Source organism: Euphorbia lathyris, chromosome 3 (assembly GCF_963576675.1).
Source record: "Euphorbia lathyris chromosome 3, ddEupLath1.1, whole genome shotgun sequence".
In the NCBI taxonomy this organism is placed as follows: Eukaryota; Viridiplantae; Streptophyta; class Magnoliopsida; order Malpighiales; family Euphorbiaceae; genus Euphorbia; species Euphorbia lathyris.
Window position 1 is genome coordinate 49828729 of NC_088912.1, and position 24055 is coordinate 49852783.

Here is a 24055-nt window from a genome sequence, read left to right on the forward strand (position 1 = left end):
TTTTGACCCCTATCAATCGATGATGTTGTTATCCACCGAATAAGTTGGGTTGTTAGTGAAGAAGCTCTTATGTATAATATACAACATCGCCATGAAGATTGTATCACCGTCTTCTTCAACGTGCCCATTTGTGTTATCGAAATCTTCGTATATTTGTTTATGTGTTAAGCTCCGACTTCCTCCAAAGTACATATCTCTTAATCCGTTCTTTTTCTTTAACAAACTCATCCTCTGTAAAATTGGCTTCTGATCACCAAATCTCAACCTAGTGATCAGTTCGAACTCCTAATCACCAGATTTGAGTTCAACTCCTTTGATGTTGAACCACATCTCTCTATGTTTTGGTTTCGATGGAGTAATCTCTCTAGTTATTACCCTATGTTATATGAGAGTGGATAATGTGCACACATCCATATCCGCCAAATGCCCGAAAGAACTTTTCCTAAATAGTTCCATTTGGTGTTTTAACAACTTGTTTTTTACCTTCTTCATTACCTTAGTGTCAACCCCACTCTAATTGATGCCTTCGTATTCAAACTGAAGGGATACTTGAATTTGATACCTTTAACACTATCATGAAGAGATACTCCTCTCTTATTGGAATCCTTTTTAGAAGCATCAATCTTCACAAAGTTGAAAGTAAGTGTAAGGGAAACAATTAAAGGAAACTACTTCATAGTTAAAAACAACTACTTCGCATTGTGAAACTAAAGTATGTGTATTATAGGTCGCAGTTGACGTAATTGCGAAGTAAAAGTCAAACTACAACTTCGCAGTTTATTCAACCCCTTAGCAGTTTGTGCAACTACGAAGACACAAATCACCTTAGCAGTCATGCATCTCTTTCGCATAGACGCAACTGCTATGATTTTGCTTCGCAGTTTGCATCCACTACAGAAGAAATTTATGATTGCGAAGGTGTCTTTATGGTGAAATAAGGCCATTTCTAACATTCAATAAACAAAATACATGAAAAATAACATTCCATCCAGAAATAACACCAAAATCGCAACAAAACCCTAAGACCTAAATCAAAATCGCAATAAAACCCTAACCCTAACTCTATACCAAAACCGCAACAAATCTAAAATTGCAAAAAGTACATCAGAAATAACATTATCACTTACATTCTTCCCGACCTTTGCTATTGAAATTGTACAAAGAAATCGCACAGAGTGAAGTGAAAGTTTTGGTAAGTGTTTACTAAGAGTATTTTTGGAAAATTTAATTTGAAAGTGTCTAATTTGATAATAGGTAATCTAATGAATTTAAATATATAAATATAATTTACCAAATAAAAATTAATTGGACACTTCAATACGTATTTTTTATTTCCAATCAATACATAATTTATCTATAATTAATATTTATTATAATTAAAAAAAAAAATAAATAAACCCGTTTTCCCTAAAGGAAAACGGGTAGCCCACCCGTTTGTACCTAGGCAAAATAGGGTAGTTCATGCTACCGGTCCATGGACCGGACCGTATGGGCTACCCGTTTAGAGCAAATTCAACGAATTTTTTTTTTAAGTTCAATTCGTTAAATTTCAGATTATTGGTAAATACGAAACTTAGATGTTCAATTATTTTTCCTTGTTTTGGAGGCATGATTTTTCTTCGTTTTGTTCTTCGCGGTTGAGAGAATTTCACTTTTTTGAATGGAAAATGAAAAGGGCAAAAATGTCAAACAGGAGGTGAGGGTAAGTAAAATAGGGGCGACGAATAGCAATCCACTTATAATATTCCATGATTAAAATTCCATTCTTATTTGTTCAGCAATTTTAATTTTCAGCTATCAAACATCACCCTACTTATTTGATGCAAAATAGAAAAAGAGTTGATTGTTTTATAGCAGACGCAGTACTGTATAATATTTCAATTTAATACAGAAAAAAGAGAATAGCAGGGACTCGTCTCCTTCTCCTTCTCCTTCGCCTCTGCTGCTACACCGCCACCTTACTCGGTCCTAATTAAGCTCTACTCTTCTCTCAATAATGGCGGCGACGGCCACTGCCTCCTGGAACCCGCAGGAACAAGGCTTCAAGGAGATCTGTGGGCTGCTGGAGAATCAGATTTCTCCATCTTCTTCTGCTGACAAGTCCCAGATTTGGCAGCAACTCCAGCACTACTCTCAGTTTCCCGATTTCAACAACTACCTCGTTTTCATTCTCACGCGTTCCGAGGTGTCTTTATTTTTTATTTTTTATCTGCTTCTAGGGATAATCTTTGATCAATTCGTTTAATGGTATTTTTGTTTGTGGGTCTGATATGATTGCTTGATATGAATTTTTCTATTGGAAAATTAGGGGTTTCAAGCTAATTCTTTGTTAGAGTAGGGTTTATTGAGTTTTGGAGGGATATGTGATTGACTTGAGCAAATTATCAGCTTGATGAGTGAAACGTTTATAAGGAATCAGTTCTGAACGAAACAAAAAAAATTTATATCCACTTGCAGTGAGTTTAATTATTTTATAGCTAGCCATCTCTTGCGCCCCTATTGTTCTGCCTGGTATTATTTTTCATGAGCTTTTAACTCTGCAACTTTTTGTACTCTTAGTGTGCTTAAGCACATGGACCATGATTCTTGCCTTTGGACACACTTAATTAGAGCTGTATGAGCATTGAAGAAATTAACACTTCGCATGACAGGAATATGTTTTGCGAATTATTTGATTCTTATATAGGTGCACTCTATCGTTTTTTGTTTTCCATCACTTTGTTTTTGCAATTGGTACATTTTACCATTAAATAACATTTACTTTCTATCATCCAATAGTTAATGCAAATTAATAATTACTTCGTTAAAACAAAGTAACTGTAGAATTTACTATATATTACATAAGGGACTCAACAACATACATGTAATGCTGATAAATCTTGCTCAAAAGAATTGAAATCTTAGATCAAAACACTATGTATGGATAGTATGAACTGCCTAAACAAGGAAGCTGATACTGAGAAGTTTACTGAACACTAAGTAAAAGCTTAGTTCAGTTGCTTACTGAACATTCACCTTGTTTAATTGCGAAGTTCATGGACCACCATGTGTGATATAACACTTTAACTTCAATACTGGTGCGTTATATTGTCCATTCATACTCAAGAATATAAATTAGAAACAAATTTTACCTGGTCTTTGTTCATCATGTGAAGACACACCTGATCTTACCATCTTGAATTCAATCCAGGTATAAGATATTCCTCAGTACAGTATGTATCAAACACTTGCACAAAATGAACATGGGCAATGGGTCCGTTTTATTTTTGGATATTCAATGGACTTGTTTTACTATGCCATCTTACAGAATCATTATTAATTGCATATGCTTTTTGTTTCTTCTGTTGGCCGGTACTTCTAATAGGGTAAATCTGTGGAGATTCGACAAGCTGCTGGTCTGCTACTGAAGAACAACCTGAGAACTGCGTACAAAGCAATGGCTCCTGCATACCAGCAATATATCAAGTCTGAGTTGTTGCCTTGTTTAGGAGCAGCAGATAGGCATATAAGGTCAACAGTCGGAACAATTGTAAGTGTCGTTGTCCAAATAGGGGGAATTTCAGGCTGGCCTGAGCTGTTACAGGCTCTTGTAAACTGCTTGGACAGTAATGATCAAAATCACATGGAAGGTGCTATGGATGCTTTGTCTAAGGTATACATGACATCCTTATATTAGTAGTTAACGAGTTAAACCTCTTACAGTATAAGATTCCATTGACTTGATTGTGCTTACATGCTTTAAAAAATGAGTTTTGATTTGCTTACTGCCAATAATTTTGTAGCCATCTCTTGCCTAGTATTATGATTTTCTATAATTATGCATTTAGGAGAGAAAATGTGTTGTTGACCGCGTGGCAATGATGTTACTGTTGTGCATTATATCATTTATGCATTAACAAAGTTTTGGCTATTGTCATTGGTTAATGACTTCTGTTTTATTTTGACTTACCTTACTTCTGGCTTCCATTGATCTAGGTTACCCCAATAACTAATTTACTCAGTGGTCCTTTATATCTCTCCAGAAATTACAATGATGTAATGTATATACGGACCTTGAGATCTGTTGCTTATAGTTGTTTTCCCCGATGTTGTTCTTTTTATGTGTGTGACATGCCACAAATTATTTTCTTTTCTACTATTAGAACATTGCCTAGTCAATATGATTTTACGTGATGCAGGTTTGCGAGGATATCCCTCAAGTTTTGGATTCTGATGTGCCTGGGTTATCTGATCGTCCCATAAAGCTATTCCTTCCTCGATTTTACAATGTGAGATCAGTATAGCCTTGCTGTAGATTTAATAATAGAGGCTCTGCTTAATTCATGTCTTCTGCAAAACTAACCATTTTATGATAGGCTTATTATGACTAAAGAAAAGTTTAATGATTTTTTTTTTTCCTGGAAGTATTATAACTTGGTTTTCCTTTTAACAGTTTTTTCAGTCACCACACAGTTCACTAAGAAAACTAGCCTTGGGTTCTGTGAATCAATACATTATGTTAATGCCTGCTGTAAGTATATTTTGATACATCTATCTAGTTTCCACCACCTGCAATACTATTTCATTCTTTTGAGCCAAACAATATTATATGTTATATTTGCAGGCTTTATATGAATCTATGAATCAGTATCTTCAGGGTTTATTTGTTCTTGCTCATGATCCTGCTGCAGAAGTGCGGAAATTGGTGAGTGCTTTCACATTGTCTCAATGGATCAGATCCTTTGTAGCTATTCTCACCAATAAAATTTGTACTTGTTAGTTATTTTCTTTGGTATTAATTGCTGTCAGTAATTACTCCATAAGCATAGTTGTTAAAGGTGCGCCTGACCCTAGGCTCAGGGCTTAGAATAATAAAGAATGATTCAGAAAACGGAAAAACTTCAATGAGAATGAGAAAGATAAAAGAAAAAAAAAAGGAAAGAACATCAATTAGAATAAAAAAAAAGAAATAGAAAAACGAGAGAAGATCAGTTAGCATAAGAAATAAATAGCATACAAAGGAAAGAAGATCAAGATCTGAATAGATACAGATCATATAGTATTGAATATTCCACACTTCCACTGTGTTCTTTTTGTGTTTGTGAACTGTGAAGAACCTCTGCTGCAAAACAGGGTTTTGGATTTCAAATTTTATAATGAATTATAATTATGTAGAGTTAATAGTTAATTTGAATTTTAGTTCATGCATTTTATAAGATTGTTGTTATTTGACTATTTGTTGTATTTTAGAAATGTTAACTGTTGTCATTTATCATTTTTTAATATTTTTTTTAGCGTGCCTTGTGTTGCTCGGGCGCGCGCCTAGGCTCCAGGACCCCTTGCGCGTTAGCGCGCTTTGCCTTAAATAACTATGTCCATAAGTCTTGGTTTAATAATGATATTCCTCTTGGTTATTTCACTTATTTGTATATTGTATACATGACCTTCATATGATATTGGTTCTTAACTCTTTCTATCTAGCACCATAAAGATTTAAGATAAATCTTTGGTTTGTCTTGTTACTCCCTCCTTCTATGGTTCACAGAGAGACTATATATTCATTGATCTTATATTTGTTGGTTAATTGTGATTTTTTATTTGCTGAATTTAAGAGACAATATAAACGTTAAACTTGTATTGACAAGGCATCATTGGTAGGATTTTTTTTTTTAATTTTTCTTTTGCAGTTTGATCTTGAGATGGAAATTTATTGGAATTAGTGTATGGTGGTGTTGTGGACAATATCTATGTTCAACGGCTCTTATTTCTGTTTCTGATCCTTTACTTAACAAATTAACTTTCTTATATTCATTCTTATTTTAGCATCTGGTAGAAATTCTATATTACTATTACTACTCACAAGCTTGACTTACTCATTTTTGTCATTGCCTCATTCCCTTGACTTCTTAAATAGGTATGTGCGGCTTTTGTTCAATTAATTGAAGTCCGTCCATCTTTCCTAGAGGTGGGTATCTTAAATTCTAGTTTCATGCCACGTTCTTTCAGATTATATACACATAAAATTCCACTTTTTGCTTGGTCTTACACTATGATTCAATTTTAAGTCACGTTTACTGTACTTTGAATTCTTTTTTCATCCTGAAATTGCCCTAGCTGAGCACTATTGGAAGGCAGCTTTTCTACCAACCTCATTTAATTTTTTTTTTATAATTGATTAATATTGATATCATTGTTACATCAGCCACATTTGAAAGAAGTTATCGAATACATATTGCTAGTCAACAAGGATGGTGATGATGAAGTAGCACTTGAAGCCTGTGAATTCTGGTAATCCTCTACTTCCAAACAGTATATATTGAACAGTGCATTGCTGGCTTTCTGACATTGTGTTCCAGATTGTTTGCATAAGAATAGGAAACACAAGGCTTTGCCATTTGTTGTATTACCATGATGGTTATAAATATTTGACTTTTGCTGTCAAATTATTTATTTCTGACAATATAAAGCAGCATAGTCACTTTTAATCTGCTGATTACTTATTGCCTCAAAAAGAGAACCCAATGAATCTATAGTAAACAGCTACATACTAAACAGTTGTGTGCTAATAGAAAATTTGCAATTTGCATGCCTTACCTGCAAGATCATTGTGTGAAAGAAACTATTTTGTTGTTTCAATTGTAATCTTAAAGCATGTTATTGCTTCCTTCCACGTTAAATTGAAAACTCAGAATTTGTTATAATCGAGTCAGATTAAGAGCTGGTATATGATCAACTTCATATGGAGTAAATTGGTGGAATTGAATTGGTATGATGAATTAGTATTTAATCCAGAAAATGTTAATTGTTAAGATTCATTGTGGTAATAAGTGGAAGATGGTTCATGTCTAAGATTAGGGTTCTTGATTTTCTGTTCACATCTTGAAGGATGATTCTTACATTTGAAAAACAAGAATTCTAGGATTTGAAATATTTTACACCTTTTTTTTCAATTTTTTTTTTTGTCTACAATAACATAGATCATACTTGAGTTGAAATTTGTTACTATGCTTTGAATTAATCAAGTTGCATCAGATAGAAAACTGTTGCAATAGTGACATGTATATGAATTAAGCATAGCAACACTGTTAAACAGAAAAAGAATATAAATTTAATCTAGTAAGGATCTGGTCTTAATTTTTTTGTTGTTGTTGTATACTAAAAGTATGAACACCATATTATTATGTATTCTGCCAAATTTTCTTGGTGGGAGGTTTATGCCCTTTTGGTTACAATGTTTACAACATAATTTTCTTCTATATTTTATGTTATGTTCCTTCTTAGGCCTTGTTTGATAAACCACTTAATGGCTTAAATTAAAATATTAAGCACTTATTTATTTTAAGTGCGTTTGATAACAATTATTTTTCCACCACTTAAATTAATAAATTAAGTTAAAAAGCACTTATTTTGGTAAGTCAAAATATTTGACTTAACATTTTAAGTTAAACATTATCAACTAATATTTTTATAATAATTATATCACTCAATATTTTCAGCACTTAAAATATTCAGCACTTAAAATTCAGTACTTATTTTTTCAGCACTTAATTTTCAGTTTTATCAAACAGCACCTTAATCTTGGTTATGATTGGCAGGTCTGCATATTGTGATGCTCAGCTACCACCAGAGAACTTGACAGAATTCCTGCCCCGGCTAATTCCAGTAGAATTTGCTTCTTGACTTTCTCATTCAATAGTCAACTGTTTGTTATGTTTTGCAGTGATGTTCCCTTTTTTATGCATATATTTGCACTTATGCAGGTCTTGTTGTCAAACATGATTTATACTGATGATGACGAGTCACTTGTTGATGCTGAGGTTAATATTTTGGCTACTTTGTGATGTTAGATGGTTCTGGATAAATGTTGTTGCAATCATTATTTACTAGCATTAAATCATTGTTGCAGGAGGATGAGTCTCTCCCAGATCGAGATCAGGTTCCTATCTAGTTTGTTATTTTTTTTTAATTGCCGGGGTGTTTGAAAAATTCTTCCCATAATTTCGGTTGATGAACTGAATCTGCTATTCTTCTCCGTTTGAAATTTTCTGTAATGTAGGATCTGAAACCACGTTTTCATTCATCTCGACTACATGGATCAGATAGTGTGGAGGATGATGTAAGTTTCCCAATGACCTGTATGTTTTATTTTTCTTAGCGAGTTTATTGTTAGTATATATGGCTAAATATTACTGCATTATGATAGTAAAAAGACGAGGACCTTTGTTGGAATACGCTCAATTATTATTTTGGTATAATTGTAGGATGATGACATAGTGAATGTATGGAATTTGAGGAAATGCAGCGCTGCTGCTCTTGATATTCTATCAAATGTGTTTGGAGATGATATTCTATCGACATTTATGCCTGTTGTTGAGGTAATTAATTTTTTTGCTCTTGGAAGAACAAACCTTTTTCTCCCTCTTCTTTTTATTGCTCTCAGTGCAGTAGTAAGCTATCAAATGGTATTTGTGAACTAGGTCCTCGTGGCTTGTGTGATATCAATTGTTTCCTTGGTTTAATCAGTTATTTGTTCATGCAAATTGGATATCCTGTTAAAGTATAAAGCTACAACTCAATGTGCATATTTATTTATGTCTAAACCTGATTTTTAAGACCACATTAAGAGTTATGAGCAACTTCTTTTCAGAGTCATTGAAATTCGAGAATGAGTCAAATTTTGTCATTGTCTGTTTTACAAACAACATTTCAGAGAATTGATTATTGCTTTGATGCTCTTAATATTTGATCTAAAAAATCTTGTGTGTAATTGCAAGAACAAAAGGGGAAAATGAAATGAAAAAAAAAAAGTAACTACAAGCATGCATGGCCCTATGTGAGAGTTTGGAACAAGTGTTGAAGAATGAACACAAGTTTTTGGTGCATATATCAGAGTATGATAGTTACCTTTTTGTCAATCTTTCTGAGTAAGTGCTGTAAATTTACCTAAGTCAATTGTAGTCTGAAAGGTAGTTACTTGCCACCAGTTTTCATTATTCTCCTTTTTCAGCTCACGGAATCGAATTTGGTAGTTTGACTATACAATTGATCAATATTTTGTGATAGTTTTAAAGATGATGGGTAGACCATGTTGTGATAATGATGGTTTACTGATAAAAAAACAGTCTTGTGTTCCTATTGAACTTTAAAGGGTTGACTATAGTATTCTCCAAACTAATATGTTTCTTCAGTTAATGCACTGGATCTACTTTGGTCATGTGACTAACAATAGGTTATGATTGTGACCGGTCTATCAATATTTACAGTAGTTCTAGTGCTGATGGGTTGACTATGTTGCAACAATTATAGGCTACCAAAAGCAGGAGTCTCTTATATCTGGTTGACTTTGCAGGGGTTAATGGATGAGATTTTTTGTAGCAGTGTTGTCTTTATGGATCTGCTTGTGGAATTCCTTCCCTCTAAGCTATATGTTCCTCTGCTTAATTTTACTTTGGAAATATCTGCAGGCCAAGTTGTCTGCTAAGGGTGATGAGGCCTGGAAAGATAGGGAAGCTGCTGTCTTGGCTCTAGGTGCTGTGGCTGAGGGTTGTATTAATGGCCTTTATCCTCATTTGTCTCAGGTAAATTATTTATATTTTTCCAATTTAATTGGCCCTATTTAAAGTAGAATAGCCGACTATCCTGGTTTCTAGGTGTAAATGAGGGTTCTTTGTAATAAATGGAGGTTAGAGATGATGTTATGCACAACTAATATCCATGGAATAAGGAGCAAGGAAGAAGTGGGAGGAAGGGTGTGTAATTGTATCTGCGAAAGTCAAATGATAGCATGGGAGAGCCTATGTTTGAATCCTTGCAATTGATGTAGGGGGGCTTCTTCCCATGTTAAGTAATGAGCAGGGAAGATTCCTCCCCTCCTTGCTTTTGTGGTATGCTTAATGTATGTGTTAGTGACAACAGTGCCGGTCTTGACATTTTATGGGCCCTAGCCGAAATAAGAGATAATGGGCTCTTAAAAAAAATTTGGATAAGGGCCAAATTTAACCCCTAACGTCTCAAGCGAAGTACGGATTTAGCTCTAACGTATGAAATGGTGTTAAATTTAACTCTTTAACGTTTCCAAGGAAAATCAATTTTAGCCATGTGCTATTGAAAATTTGAAAAGAGTGGTTTGACTGTTATTTAATTGTCATATCAGTCCTTCCAAACAAGTTTGTCTATAAACTGAAGTAGTTCATACATTTTTTATTGGTTTTTTATAACTATATTAATAATACAGTAAATATTTTAGACAGTTTGGTAAAAGAATTTGTGATTAACTTATATGTAGCAGATTTAGTTTTTAACATTTTAATAATTTTTTTGTAATTTTGTTAATAATACACTAAATATCTGAAATATAATTGATATTTGAAAGATAAAGGTACACTTAAATACCAATCAAACACTTTTTTTCTAATTTTCTATCATGTAGGGCTTAAATTGATCTTGTTTGCAAACATTAGGGCTAAATTTTCACCATTTCATACGTTAAGGTTAAATCTGCACTTCACTTAAAAACGTTAGGGTTAAATTTGTTCTTTATCCCCAAAACAAATTGTACTTAAAAGTTTAAAATAGAAATTTGGACCCATTTTAGGTCTGAATAGGTATTATAACTATATTTATAATAAAAAATTAATATATATAATAAAAAAAAGTAAAATTGGGCTCCTTTTGACCTTGGGCCCTGGGCAGCCGCACTCCTGGCCTATGCCCAGGCCGGCCCTGAGTGACAATACCTGTCTTTTTCTTTCCTCGGGATGAGTATTTCCTTTTTATTGGTGAAAAGAAAAATATCTAATATGGAATGGGGGGAAAATAAAGGTATAATGTTGTTGAGCATCTCATATTGGAGATTGTGTCTGGAATTTTGACCACTCGAATGGACTATTGATGGTTCTATTCTGTTGTCTTGTGGAATTAGTAGGCAGCTTGGGTTTTAGGCTTTAAAATTCTGTTACATATCATCGTAAAGGGACGAAGTCTAAGGACTGATTAGGATATTTGGTCTTTCCTTATTTAATAGTTTAAAACAATTAATTAATGATTTCTGTTATAGTCGTGTTTCCCTAAAAGGTGTATCAACTAGCTTGTTAATTTTGCTATTTTGGCATCTAGTGAACTTTGTTACACAGCTGTATAGAATTACAGCTGCCCTTGTAACAGTACTGGCCTCCCTCCTATTTTATGTGGTCATGGTTGTACATTTGAGGTATCCTGAAATTTAATGAAATATTTCCTTCTTCCTAAATTCTCTCTCCTAATCCTATGTTCTTCTTCTATCCTATTTCTATTCTAATCCAGACGCCAAAACTTAAGTTCTGACATTGGTATCAGAGACAACATTCCTCTGGCTATTGCCATAATGAATGGTTAGCAACGCTGCGAAGAGAACCACAACAGCTCACAGGAAAGCCATGGAGAATCTAGAGCAACAAATCAAGGCGATAACTGTCCAGATGAAGGAACAAACAGAGGTCACAGCCACCTTCTGGTCCACGAAGCTGTGTGTGCTTCCACTATCAATGAGAATCATAATGACTCTCTTGTTAAGTACCCCTTTCAAGCATAAGGTGTTTTGACTCACTCCTCCATCAATGGCATTGATAGATAAGGATATTTGTTCAGTGCCCTCACTCATCATCTCCTCACATGTACCAGCTTCCATTGCCATCCTCATCTAGGTTAAGAGCATTAAGATTCTTAGTGTTGCATTGGTTTCCTGTGAAGCATCTTCCCCCACACTTCCAGCAAGCCCTATGGGTCTTTTTACAGGCCAGGCTTGCAAGGGTAGCTTGGAATCAGGTGGTTTAGGAGCTAGGGTAGAGCTTGTGTTTAGGTTAAGGTTTGATGTATTTGGTTTGTAGGTTGATAGAGGTGTAGGATTCCATACCTTATTTGGGACGGAAGGCTTGAAGGTGGATCTAGGCTTGACTGCCTCAATCATCTCCCTAACATGGCTCTCCTAAAACTTAGCCTTCTTGATAGCAGTATAAATATGTAGTGGTCCGAAAGACTTAACTGCTGAATTGATCCTGATATTCAACCACCGTGGAGATGAAGCTAGATATATAGTTATGGTGGGGTGGATCCTCTCCATTTTGAGTTTCAATGCCTCGAATTGATCCTGATATTCAACCACCGTGGAGGTCTGTTTGAGTTGAGTCAGTTGTTCTACTACATCTGTAGTTTCTGTCTCCTTAAATCTCTTAACGTTTTCCTCAATGAAATCCTCCCAAGTTGCTGCTGAGTTGGACTTAATCTAGTTCTTGAACCAATGCCCACTAGATCTAACTTTTTTTCTTCTGCAATTTCAAAAAGTTGGAAATAGTTGAGGTATTTCCTTAACTGGTTTTCCACCTCTATTCCTTCAAACACATGTAGCTCTTTGGAAGCGTCTTGTTGAAAAATGGAGCTCTAGTGTTAGTCCCCCCAGAGGTGTTTGGATTCCTAAGGATTCTTAGGGAGAAGCTTCTTGTGAAGAGCTTTGGTTATTACGTATGAGTTGGGCTGAGGAAGAAATGGAGTTGAGTTGGTCCTTCCTAAACTGGTTTTGTTCTAGGATGAAAGTATCAATACGCGAGTTCTGTGCAGTTTGCACATCTTGAAACATAGATTTCATGAATTCCATTTGCATGGCATTTTACCTCTCCTACAAGTCAAACCTGCAGCTGTAATAGTTGCTGATGGCAGGCAACTCATTGCAAGTCTTAAATGTGATGAGTTTGATTGGTCTATGCACAATTCTACTAGAGTGCTAGAACTAGGTGATTATGATCTTATACTTGGTTCAGATTGGATGAGAAGGCATACCTAGTCACATTTGACTTTGAGTTTAATAAATTGATAATTCATAAAGACAACAAGCCCTTAGCACTGCAGGGAATGACTGAAGAACCCAAACGTAAGAGTATGTCTCTTAAAAGTGTCAATCACTTAGTTTCTAATGGGTGGAAAGGAGTCACCTCTAGATTGTTTTCAATGTCTGCTATAGAAGTCTTAAACTCTCCTACTAAGACAACATACATTCCCCAAGTCTCACCTACATTTCAACCGTTGCTTAACAAGTACCACACCCTGTTTCTTCCACAAAAAACATTACCTACAGTAAGGTCTCATGACCATACCATAGCCCTAAAAAATACTATAGATCCTATAAATGTTAGGACCATACAAGTATTCCTACCATCAGAAAAATGAGATTGAGAGATTGGTAGCAGAAATGCTAACTAATGGGGTGATACAACCTAGCACTAGTCCTTATGCTTCCCCTGTGTTATTAGTTAAGAAAAAAGAGGGTACATGGAGATTCTGTGTAGATTATAGGGAATTAAACAAAGCCACTATGAAGAATAAGCTCCCCATTCCAGTGATCCAGGAACTTATTGATGAGTTAGGGGGGCGAATGTTTTTTCTAATATTGATCTTCTAGCAAGTTATCGTCAAATCAGATGAAGCCTGATGACATACCTAACCTAAACCAACCTTCAGAATCCACAGGACACTATGAGTTCCTAGTGATGGCCTTTGGCCTCACTAATGCCCCTGCAACCTTCTAGTCTTTGATGAATACAGTCTTTGAGCCATATTTGAGGATGTTCGTACTAGTTTTCTTTGATGATATTCTAATATATAGCCATTCTCAAGAACACCTAGTGCATCTTGAACTTGTCTTCCAATTGCTATCTGACAATCAATTGTTTGCCAAGGCCTCTAAGTGCGAATTTGGCATGCCTTATGTAGCCTACTTGAGCCACATTATTTCTGCAGCTGGAGTAGCAACTGATCCAGAAAAGCTTGAAACAATGCAAAATTGGCCAACTCCTAACAATTTGAAGGGCTTGAGAGGGTTTCTGGGTCTTACTGATCTATTAAAGAAAGACAACTTCAATTGGACCCCTAAGCTCAAGCAACTTTTGATAAACTCAAGCTCATGTTCTATGTGCTGCGGATTTTGAGCAACCATCACATTAGAATGTGATGCCATAGGGGAAGTTTTGATGCAGGGAGGGAGGCCAATTTGCTACCTATCAAAGACATTCAGTCCAAGAAATCAAAGACTATCTGCCTATGAGACATTACTTGAAAAACTCCATTTTTGTCATTAAAAACGACCATGAGAGCATCAAGCATCTCTTGGAACAGAAACTTCACACTTACCTACTACACATGGGGATTTCTAAGCTCATAGGATTACATCATTCAATACAAGGAGGGGAGTGAGAACAGAGCTGCAGATGCCCTCTCTAGACAACAAGAAGGTTTGGAGGTGCCTTCTGCTAATCTCCATGCTCTGACTATGGTAGTACCTAATTGGATGGAAGACATTCACCTTTCTTATGACCAAAATGAAATGGCTTCTAAGTGGATCCCTCACTTGATGGTGCAACCCTCATCTCAATCTCCTTACTCCTATTCTAGTGGATACTTAGGTACCATTCTAGGCTCTATATAGGCTCAACCGCTGATCTGAGGAGTAAACGTATTGAAACCTGTCATAGATTTAGACTAAAAAGCACAAAAAGAGTGGAAGGTGGGAGTCATGGAGGCGCCAGAATGTAAGACACGCGCCAGATCAGCGTGTCTGTCGCCTCAAAAAGCAGTAATGATTTCTGCTTTTTGCATCTGATAAATATCATGTTTAGTCCCTCCTAGTTAATTAAATTATTTTTTTACCCCATAAAATTTTAAAATAACAACCGATTCTAATGGGATGTTATTTTAGTTTGTTACTTATCCTATGTGTCACCTAAACAATTACAACCCTTGTAATTTACTACTAAGGATGCTCTAAGGTTGCAGTGTGGGACTGTCCTTGTAATAGTACGGGCATCCCTCCTATTTTATGAGGTCATGGTTGTAGGATTGAGATGCTCAGAACTTTACTTTCTGATTGTTATTTTTATTTTCTTCCTGATCATAGCATGCCTTTGGAGCTCTATTTTATTTCCACTTCTTAGCAGTAGGTTTTTATCTAACAGAAAAATCTTGACATTTTTTTCTGCTATTTCATAATTGTAATTATTTTGTGCCTACTTTCTCCAACTTTTCTGTTATTATTTTTGTCCTTGTGCTTTTTGTTATACCTTTATTATTATCTTAGCAGTTTTCCTTTTTTTTTTTTTATTTGGTGGGAAGGAGAGGGCTTTATGTTGATATGGTTTGTGTATTTGCATGTTAGCCGACCCCGAATCATTTCGGGACTAAGGCTTTGATGTTGTTGTTGTTGTTGTAGGGTGTTCAATTCTTTTGATTTGGAATGTTAAATTATTTAATGCATCAACTTTTGTACAAGTGCAGATTGTGGATTTTCTTATCCCTCTGTTAGATGATAAGTTCCCCCTCATACGGAGTATTTCTTGCTGGACACTCTCTAGATTCAGCAAATACATTGTGCAGGTATGATCAATTGCTTCATATATGATTATCTGCAACAATTGTATCTGCCTCCAGCTTGATGCAATACATAATGTTATTTTGGTTAGGCTAATTGGAAGTAGTAATTTTTTTTTTATAATTTCTGCATTACCTCTTCTTTATTCTAGTTCTGGATTTTGTAGTTGACTTGTCTCTCTTCTTATTTGTCTTAGGAAAGTGGCCATGAAAAGGGCTACAATCAATTTGACAAGGTTCTTATGGGTCTTCTACGAAGAATATTGGATCCTAACAAGCGGGTTCAAGAGGCTGCATGCTCAGCTTTTGCAACACTGGAAGAGGTCTTTACAATGAGAATGATGCTTTAGATTTTCCTACTTTTTGTTAGTAGATCTTGATGGTTTTGTTATTTCTGCAGGAGGCTGCTGAAGAATTAGCACCGCGTTTAGAGATTATTTTACAGCATCTCATGTGTGCTTTTGGGAAATATCAGGTTCCTTTTCTGCCTGTCTTACATTTAAGAAGCTTCTTTCAGTGTAAACTATTATATTTCAGGCCACTGATTCTGTTGACTTAATCTGTTGTTATATGTGCTTCCATTCTTCATTTACCAATATCTTTCTTTACAATTTAATATTGAATCCAGTACTTATATTTATATTTATATTTATATGGTTTGATTTAGAGACGGAATCTGAGAATAGTATATGATGCTATTGGAACCCTTGCAGACGCTGTTGGAGCAGAACTAAATCAGGTATCGACATTGTTTACTGCTCATTTCTTCTTTCTTCTGCTCTCTTGAGTGATGTACAGTTCGATATTTACTTGCATTAATTGCCTTGATTTGCAGCCCACTTATCTTGATATTCTGATGCCACCATTGATTGAAAAGTGGGGGCAGCTTGCAAATTCAGACAAAGATCTATTTCCGTTGCTTGAGTGTTTTACATCAATAGCACAGGTATTCTGCTCTTTATTTTCAACCTCAATCTGTATTCCCCCTTAGTTGTGTGACTGTCTTCTGATGTAAAGTGAGAGTCTGTACTTGCATTATACGGAGAAAGAGCTTAGTTGGCGTTGCAACTAGTTGTCATGATTGCTACTCTTTTTTTTTTTTTTTTTTTAAACGGTTGAACACTATTCTTTGCCTTGCCTATAGTGATGTGACAAGCTGGTGATCCTCCATTTGTTGATTTAATTTCAACACATGGTAAGATGGGCTTGTGTACTTCAAGTCCAATGGGCATTTACGTGCGTGGTGTGTCAGATATTAATATGGATTGGATTTTTAACTATTAGCCTAAGCTTTTAGTTCAATTGGTTCCATGAAAATGATCAACCTTAATGCTGGAAATGAATTTAAACAACACTAAATTTTTATTTGCCCTCCTTTTCTTGACCTCCACCACGTGAGATTCTGGCATACATTATGATGATTATAGTTTGATGACAAAATTTTGGTACAATACACTATTTTGTGTGTCTGTGTTTGAGAGTGAGTTGGTGAAGGCTAGTAATATTTGTTTTGCTTGTTAATTTTAATATCTTCTCTTTAATCTTCCTTTCCCAATCTTATATTCTTGTTTTTCCTTAAGGGGACAACCTAAACTTTTTTGATTGATTTTCTAACTCTAAGGAATGAACAAGACCACATTCTCTTACTATTTTCTATATCCGTTAGCAGAATTTGAATCTTATCTTTTTCCCTTTCCATTTCTGTCAGCTCTAACTGTTCATTACGTAGTTCTCTGTCATTAGATGAATATGTTGGAGGTCTCAGTGGTACTTGAAATGCAGTTTGAATTTGAATTTTGTCGTTAGTACAAATGTGATGCACATGCAATTTCTTTCAGCCTGCATGTAAGTAAAACAAATTTGACATCAAATGACTGGAATTGAACCTTCTAATGCAAATTGTAAATAAACTATTTTCAAATAGAAATAAACATCCAAACAACAAGTCTACCTAACTAGTCTCCATTCTCAAAACTAATCTATCAATCATAAAGAGAAAAAGAGAAGAGAAGAATAGAATGCCTTAAAATTATTCTTTCAGGTATTAGCCTAACGAGTTATATCCAAATCTTCTATATTATGTATACCTTTATGATCATTTGCTTTTGTGTGATTATTTGGCAATGGTTGGACTTTTACTATGTTAGTAGGATTTGCAATACCATAAAAAATAGGGCCTTGAAAATTCTTATGTGTCTTGTATGCGATTATACGTCCAAATTAGAGAGTGTTGATATAAGCTTAGATGTATATACACACACACACGCGCACACACACACACACACAATATATATATATATATATATATATATATATAGTCTTTTTGGCACAATTTCTTCTATTCTATGATTAATTGAATTCAATTTGGTAAAATGATGTTTACAGTTTATGTTCATTTTCTTGTGTTTATACTAATTGACCACATGCATTTTCAGTTCTGTTTGTGGATAACAGTTAAGACTTGTTATGATACACTACAATAATGTGCTTATTTTTTCAGGCATTGGGTCCAGGGTTCTCTCCCTATGCTGAGCCTGTATTCCAGAGGTGTATAAGTATCATCCAGAGCCAACAATTGGCAAAGGTCAGACCAAATTAATGTCTTCATAATTCAGCAGCAACCCTTGATTTTTGGAACTATTTTTTCTGCTTTCTGTATATAAATTTCAATTTTTTCCCCATTTCTTTTTTACTCATGTTTTGTGCTGACATATATTAGCATATTGTAATGTCTAGTGGATCCTTGTAAGTGAAATATTTTGTAGTAATTGTTTCTATTGAGATGTCCAGGCAGCGTTCATCATGTAACAAGATGGCATTTCTTGTATAGTGTTCTGCTATGTGCTACAGAGACCTGTTATTTTAATTGCTAGAATTGCAGTTTATTGCAAGAGAAACAAGAGTCATCTGTTTTTGCAGCTTCATGATTTTTTTTCTCAATATAGTTAACAGCCTTCTCCTGTTATGTTCTGCATTGTTGATAAATCAGCACTTTTAACCATATGTATTACATTGAACATGTTGCTCTTTTAGCTGTTGATTTGTCATTATGGCCTGAGTTTGCAATACTCTTAATGTAATTTTTGGAACTTGGATGCAGGTTGATCCTGTGTCAACAGGAGTTCCATATGATAAAGAGTTTATAGTCTGTTCTCTGGATCTCCTCTCTGGACTTGCTGAGGGTCTTGGTAGTGGGATTGAGAGTTTGGTAATATGATTTTTAATTTTTTTTTTTGTAGTTTTTATTTTACTTTGCTGCCTAAGTGGGTTTAAGTTTTTAGTGAAAATTACTCTTTGCTATCCTAAGTAGTGATTTTTGATTTTACTGTCGTTTATTTTCATGAAGTTGTCCAATATGGTTACATATATGTTTTTGGTTTGATTTTACCTTTTAGTTTGGGCTGAAATGATGAAATCTTTTATTTTACCTTGAGCATGTTTGGGAAGAAACCTTGAATTCTATAAGTTTTTGTGTATGTTCTTGGTGGAATGCATGACTTTTCTGAGTACCAGATCATAGATTGGAGTTAATCTACAGTTTCTATGGATGCTAGTAGCTTTTTACATTTATGCATTTGCTGAGTGACTCTCACCTTCAGGTTTCACAAAGCAGTTTGAGGGACCTGCTTCTGCAATGTTGTATGGATGAAGCTTCTGATATTCGACAGAGTGCATTTGCTCTCCTTGGAGACCTAGCACGAGTAAGATATAAATATGAAATGTGGATCTTGTGAGTAGTGATTTTTTTAGAGAAAACAACTAGCTAGTATTCGATGATAAGTGGTGGCTGGAAGCCTTATTTTCCTCTTGAAGTAGCTTTTTCTTTATATTGACATTTGTTGTATGTCAGTTCCTCATATTGATTTCTGTCAGGTGTGTGCTGTTCATTTGCATCCTCGATTGCCTGAATATCTTGATGTTGCAGCCAAACAACTAGTTAGTAAAACTTAGCTAATGATTCCAAGCGTTTTATTTGGTTGGTTATACATTTATGTATATATATGCTCCATGTAGAACACCCCTAAGCTCAAGGAAACTCTGTCTGTAGCAAACAATGCTTGTTGGGCTATTGGAGAGTTAGCAGTTAAGGCAAGTGTTCTTCAGCTTTCTATTGCTTTTCCTTTTGTAGGTATTCCTGTAATGATAAGATCATATCATGATAAATTAATTTTATTGATTGTGTGTAAATACTAACAATGTCAGGTTCGCCAAGAAATTTCTCCTATCATTATGACTGTCATATCCTGCTTAGTTCCAATACTTCAACATTCAGAGGTAATTGAGTCTGTCATTAGTCTTGTTGCATATGAGTGTGAGAGCATGCAACCGGGCATTTACATTGGCTATATGAATCTCTATTTGCCTTTTGGGATGCTTACAGGAATTGAACAAATCCCTAATAGAAAATAGTGCAATCACACTAGGGAGGCTTGCATGGGTTTGTCCTGAACTTGTATCGCCACACATGGAGCATTTCATGCAATCGTGGTGCATTGCCTTGTCTACGTGAGTATTTGTGCATCTAGATCACACTTCAAACGGTTTTTTGATGACAATTTTATGTTGTCACATGAGATGATGACAAGTTATATGAATTGATCTTTGACAGAATTCGTGATGATATTGAGAAAGAAGATGCTTTCCGAGGCCTATGTGCAATGGTATGGATGTGCTTTAAAGTTATTCTTCTTAAGGCTGAATACATATATGAATGTTTGGGCTGCTCTTTAATGTTATTAGGTTCGAGCAAATCCTTCAGGAGCTTTAAGTTCACTTGTTTTCATGTGCAAAGCTATTGCCAGTTGGCATGTAAGAATGACACCAAGTCTTTCAATATGTTAATTCTATGAAATTAAAAATGATTTTCCTAACACAGTTGATATCCATAGGAAATAAGGAGTGAAGAACTACACAATGAAGTGTGCCAAGTGTTACATGGTTATAAACAGGTTAGCAGAAAATCACTTGTTTGTTGTAATCTACCTAAGAGCAACCTAGCTCCATGTTTATGTTATGTAACTCAAATTTCTGGAAATTGATACCATTGATTAATTGTTAGTCAATTAAGTGTTTCTATCGAACATGAAGTTATGGATTATTTAAATGCTCTTCACAAAACTTTCTACTAAATAGTTATTCTCAGATTGTGTTCTCTGCCTACAATGACTCAACTTGCAAGTGGAGTTTGGCCCATAATATGAGAGTATAGCAACATAGAATGGTTCTGACTAATCTTCCTATGAACAATGTAGTGGCTTAGGGTTTCGTAGGAATTCGGAGCTGTTTTCAGCATAGTTGTTAAAGGCGCACCTCACTCAAGGCTCAAGGTCTTGAGCTTGATTGCAGAAAGCGAGGCACTGTACAAAAGGCTCTGGCCTTGTGCGCGTCAGCGCCTGGATCAAGGTGCGCCTGAGGGTTCGCTAGGGTTTTTTCTTAATTTTTTACTGTTTTCTGTAATATAAATGTTTGATTAATCTAAATAAGAATATTCCTTGATCTAAATAAGAATATCAAGAGTCGTAACTAAATATAGAAAATAAAGAACAGAGAATGATTAAGAGCAGTCACGTAAAGAAAGAAGAGTCTCCTCCACTGCACGTAAAAATAAACTGCGACAGACACACTGAAGAACAAACAGAGAATGGTTATTAGTTTAGTAGCATTAGTTGTAGTTAGGTACTTAGGTTAAGACTTTAAGTATATGTTAACGTCTCTATGAAGTATGAACTTAACTTGGTGTTTTTGACATTTATGATTTAGTATTATGTTATGTGGTTTTGTTTTGTTTGTGTGGTCATAAGTGTGTTTTTCTTTGGTTTATGCTTAACTAGTAAAAGAGTATTTTTTTTTTTGTTTGCTGCGCCTTGTGTTCCTAAGGCGCACGCCTTGCTTTGTGTCTTGAGCCTAGGCTCCAGGACCCCTTAGCTCCTTAGCGCGCCTTTAACGACTATGGGTTTCAGTGCTATTAACTGAATGAATGTTGGGTTATGGGTTTATTTAGAACTGAGAAAAAAGAGGATGCAATGCACATTGTGAGAAAGAAGAAGTATGTTGTACCAAACGTAGAATAAGATAATGTATTAATTTGGGTATTTATAGACATCATCTGAATAATAAATAACAGTAAATAGGACACACTAGTTTCTAGAACATTTTCCCTCTTGAAATGAAAAATCTCTGAACAGTTTTCTTTATTTCCTAAGTGGGAGGCTTCCCAAAATAAGATATTCATGTAACATCGTGTATGGAAAATGATCCCAAGACAAAACTTAAACTAATAAAATCAAGATTTTAAATAAAAAAGCTTTCTAATTTTTCTTTGGAAGCGTCAAGTCACAAGAACCTGCATGCTTTTTCCATTTTCTCCTCTGCATTTTGGCAGTAAGGGAGAACGAAAACCTGAGATAGAATGGAATGGAATTGCTACTCCTGAATAAATCTTCAATAATTTACTTAATAATATTCTTGTTCCAAATCATTTGATTAGGCTGGAAATGTACAAGTTAGGTGAGGATGTTATGCTCAGACAGGGTTGGCCTGGTCCCTACAAATGATTTTTTTTTTTTAATATCTGGAAAGTTTGTGCTAGGCCCATGAAGTAAAATCTCTAATATATCATCTATCAAGCTGGGTTATGTTGGAAGAGAACCCTTTTTCGCAAGCCTGGAATTTTGGCAGGCTTGATAATTGGGTCCTTGGATCAATCACCAATTACTGTAGTGATCCCTTTCGTGTACAAAGGTCTCAAGGTGCACCATTGCTGTGACCTTCAATGTATTTGGTTTCTGATTATGGCTCTCTGCTCATCTTGGGGCTTCTTTTGAAGTTGATTAGGCTGCAACTAAGATTATGACTTAATTAGAGATTGAAATGGGCTTTTAAGGGGATTCATTAATTGTTAATTGCATTCAGCATTAAAAGAACTTGGAATTGCGTGATTCTTCTTTATCTGAATTGACTGAACTTTGAGTTGTTTCATCTCTAATTATTCTTCTATACAATTGCAGTTAAATAAAATGAAAAGCTGAGTTGTTTAGGTGGAAAAGTCTCTTGATATTTGTCTGCATGATGTGCACAGATTTGTAAATTTTAAGTATATGTTTATTACTGCAGATGCTTAGAAACGGAGTGTGGGACCAGTATATGTCTGCTTTGGAAACCCCAGTGAAGGAGAAGCTTTCAAAATATCAAGTGTAATGGCTTTGTGCTGGAATATTTGCCTTGATATTGTGAGTCTACTGTGATGTGTATCTGCATCTGCATCAGCCTGCCATGATAATCATTTTGTGCATCTGTCGTACATGATTGGAGCCACACTTCAATTGGGCACAGACCAGTATTTGGTCAAGATTTTTTCAACAAGCTTGAAGTTGCTCTCCTTAAAACATTCACTGTATTGGTTGTCTGGATGTGTATATGGTTTTCGAAAATGGAGGTAATGGTTGCTGCTTCCAAGCTTTAGAGGGCATTCATTGTTCTTGATTGATATAATAATACTAGTCTTATTCAAGGTTTCCAAATTCTTTTTTCTTTTGGGTCTGGACTTTAATTGGTTTTCACTTTCAGGGGATAAGTTTTCTTGTCATTCTCCCTCAATTTTTTGTACAATGGTTTTTTTTTTTTTTTTTTTTTAAATAGTTATTTGATCGTTAGAAGCTTGTGATGATACACATGTTCTTTTTTTTTTTAAGGCTTGTAACTAGTAGACTAGGGAGGAATTGAGTGTCTTGTTTCAGATTTGATTTTGTGCGAGAAACATTGTAACATTTTAACCTTGTATTTTAATGTACTTATATCAATATCATCATCATGTTTGAACTTGTGTTTCTGGTTCAATGCCTTCCTTCAGATAGTATCCTTAGAAGACCATTAGCGTTTATGTTTCTGTCAATGTAATACCAAGAACTGTTATGTTTCAATTCAAACATTGCTTTTCAATCAATTTCATTAGTTTTTACATTGCCAATGGAACATATATTTTAGGGCATGAATGAGTAAATAAATATACGCAACATCAATTGAGTTTAATGAAAAGTTTAAACCATTAATGGCCTTCTGAGCTATTCTATTATTTGATAACGAATCCTTACAATCATCGGGAGATGAAAGAAATTGATTTTCAACTTCCCGAACAACGAATCCAGAGAAGAACTAGGGGTTGGCACTTGGCAGGCAACTCACCTCTCTAAATCGGGAAAGGAGATTTTGATAAAAAGATGTGGCTTAAGCAGTCCCAAACTATATTATGAGTTGTTTTGCAATCCAATTGACCTTTTGTGAAGAGCTTGAACAGGTAATGGCAAAGTTCTGGTCGGGTAACAGACCAAATGGGCCTCGTGGGAAGCTTTGTGTAGACAGAAGAAAGAAGGTGGCTTGGGCTTCAAACATATCCACTCCTTGCAAAACAGGCTTGGAGAATTATTCACCATAGGTGGCTAGAGCCATGAAGGCAAAATACCACCCAACAAAATCTTTCTGCATCAAAGCTAGTTATGGAGCATTAGAAATGGAGCATGTTGGAGAGAGTCTATAGACATCCTACAAGACAACTAGATTTCCGCCCATAAGCCCCTACTACTGCGGAACCCCTAAAGTCTCATGTCTTCTTCTGCTACCATTTTGGAAGCCACTCTAGCAGCTCCCCATTTCGCCAAAGATTATGCACTTCCTCTAGAAAGGATGACAA

General features: G+C 35.2%; 1 protein-coding gene across 1 annotated transcript; it reads left to right on the forward strand.

Moving 5' to 3' along the window:
* The first annotated feature begins 1829 nt into the window (after window positions 1-1829).
* LOC136222026 (transportin-1-like) lies at window positions 1830-23187 on the forward strand. Its single transcript, XM_066009504.1, has 29 exons — window positions 1830-2185; window positions 3365-3652; window positions 4179-4268; window positions 4433-4510; window positions 4604-4684; window positions 5894-5944; window positions 6182-6267; window positions 7575-7641; window positions 7740-7796; window positions 7886-7915; window positions 8036-8095; window positions 8241-8354; window positions 9444-9557; window positions 15277-15375; window positions 15567-15692; window positions 15770-15844; window positions 16037-16108; window positions 16205-16315; window positions 17870-17953; window positions 18470-18577; window positions 18969-19070; window positions 19243-19305; window positions 19384-19458; window positions 19573-19644; window positions 19751-19875; window positions 19979-20030; window positions 20110-20178; window positions 20259-20318; window positions 22483-23187. Exons 1-29 carry the CDS (start codon window positions 1997-1999, stop codon window positions 22564-22566), a joined length of 2682 nt encoding a protein of 893 aa, XP_065865576.1. The 5' UTR covers window positions 1830-1996; the 3' UTR covers window positions 22567-23187.
* The last annotated feature ends 868 nt before the right edge of the window (window positions 23188-24055 follow it).

What these genes read in the sequence shown, in the direction of transcription:
- LOC136222026 (XM_066009504.1), top strand. Translation starts at nt 1,997, where the DNA reads ATGGCGGCGACGGCCACTGCCTCCTGGAACCCGCAGGAACAAGGCTTC. An exon ending in CTCTCCCAGATCGAGATCAG is followed by an intron (nt 7,916 to 8,035) that starts GTTCCTATCTAG and finishes TCTGTAATGTAG; the next exon opens with GATCTGAAACCACGTTTTCA. An exon ending in TTGGAGAGTTAGCAGTTAAG is followed by an intron (nt 19,459 to 19,572) that starts GCAAGTGTTCTT and finishes TAACAATGTCAG; the next exon opens with GTTCGCCAAGAAATTTCTCC.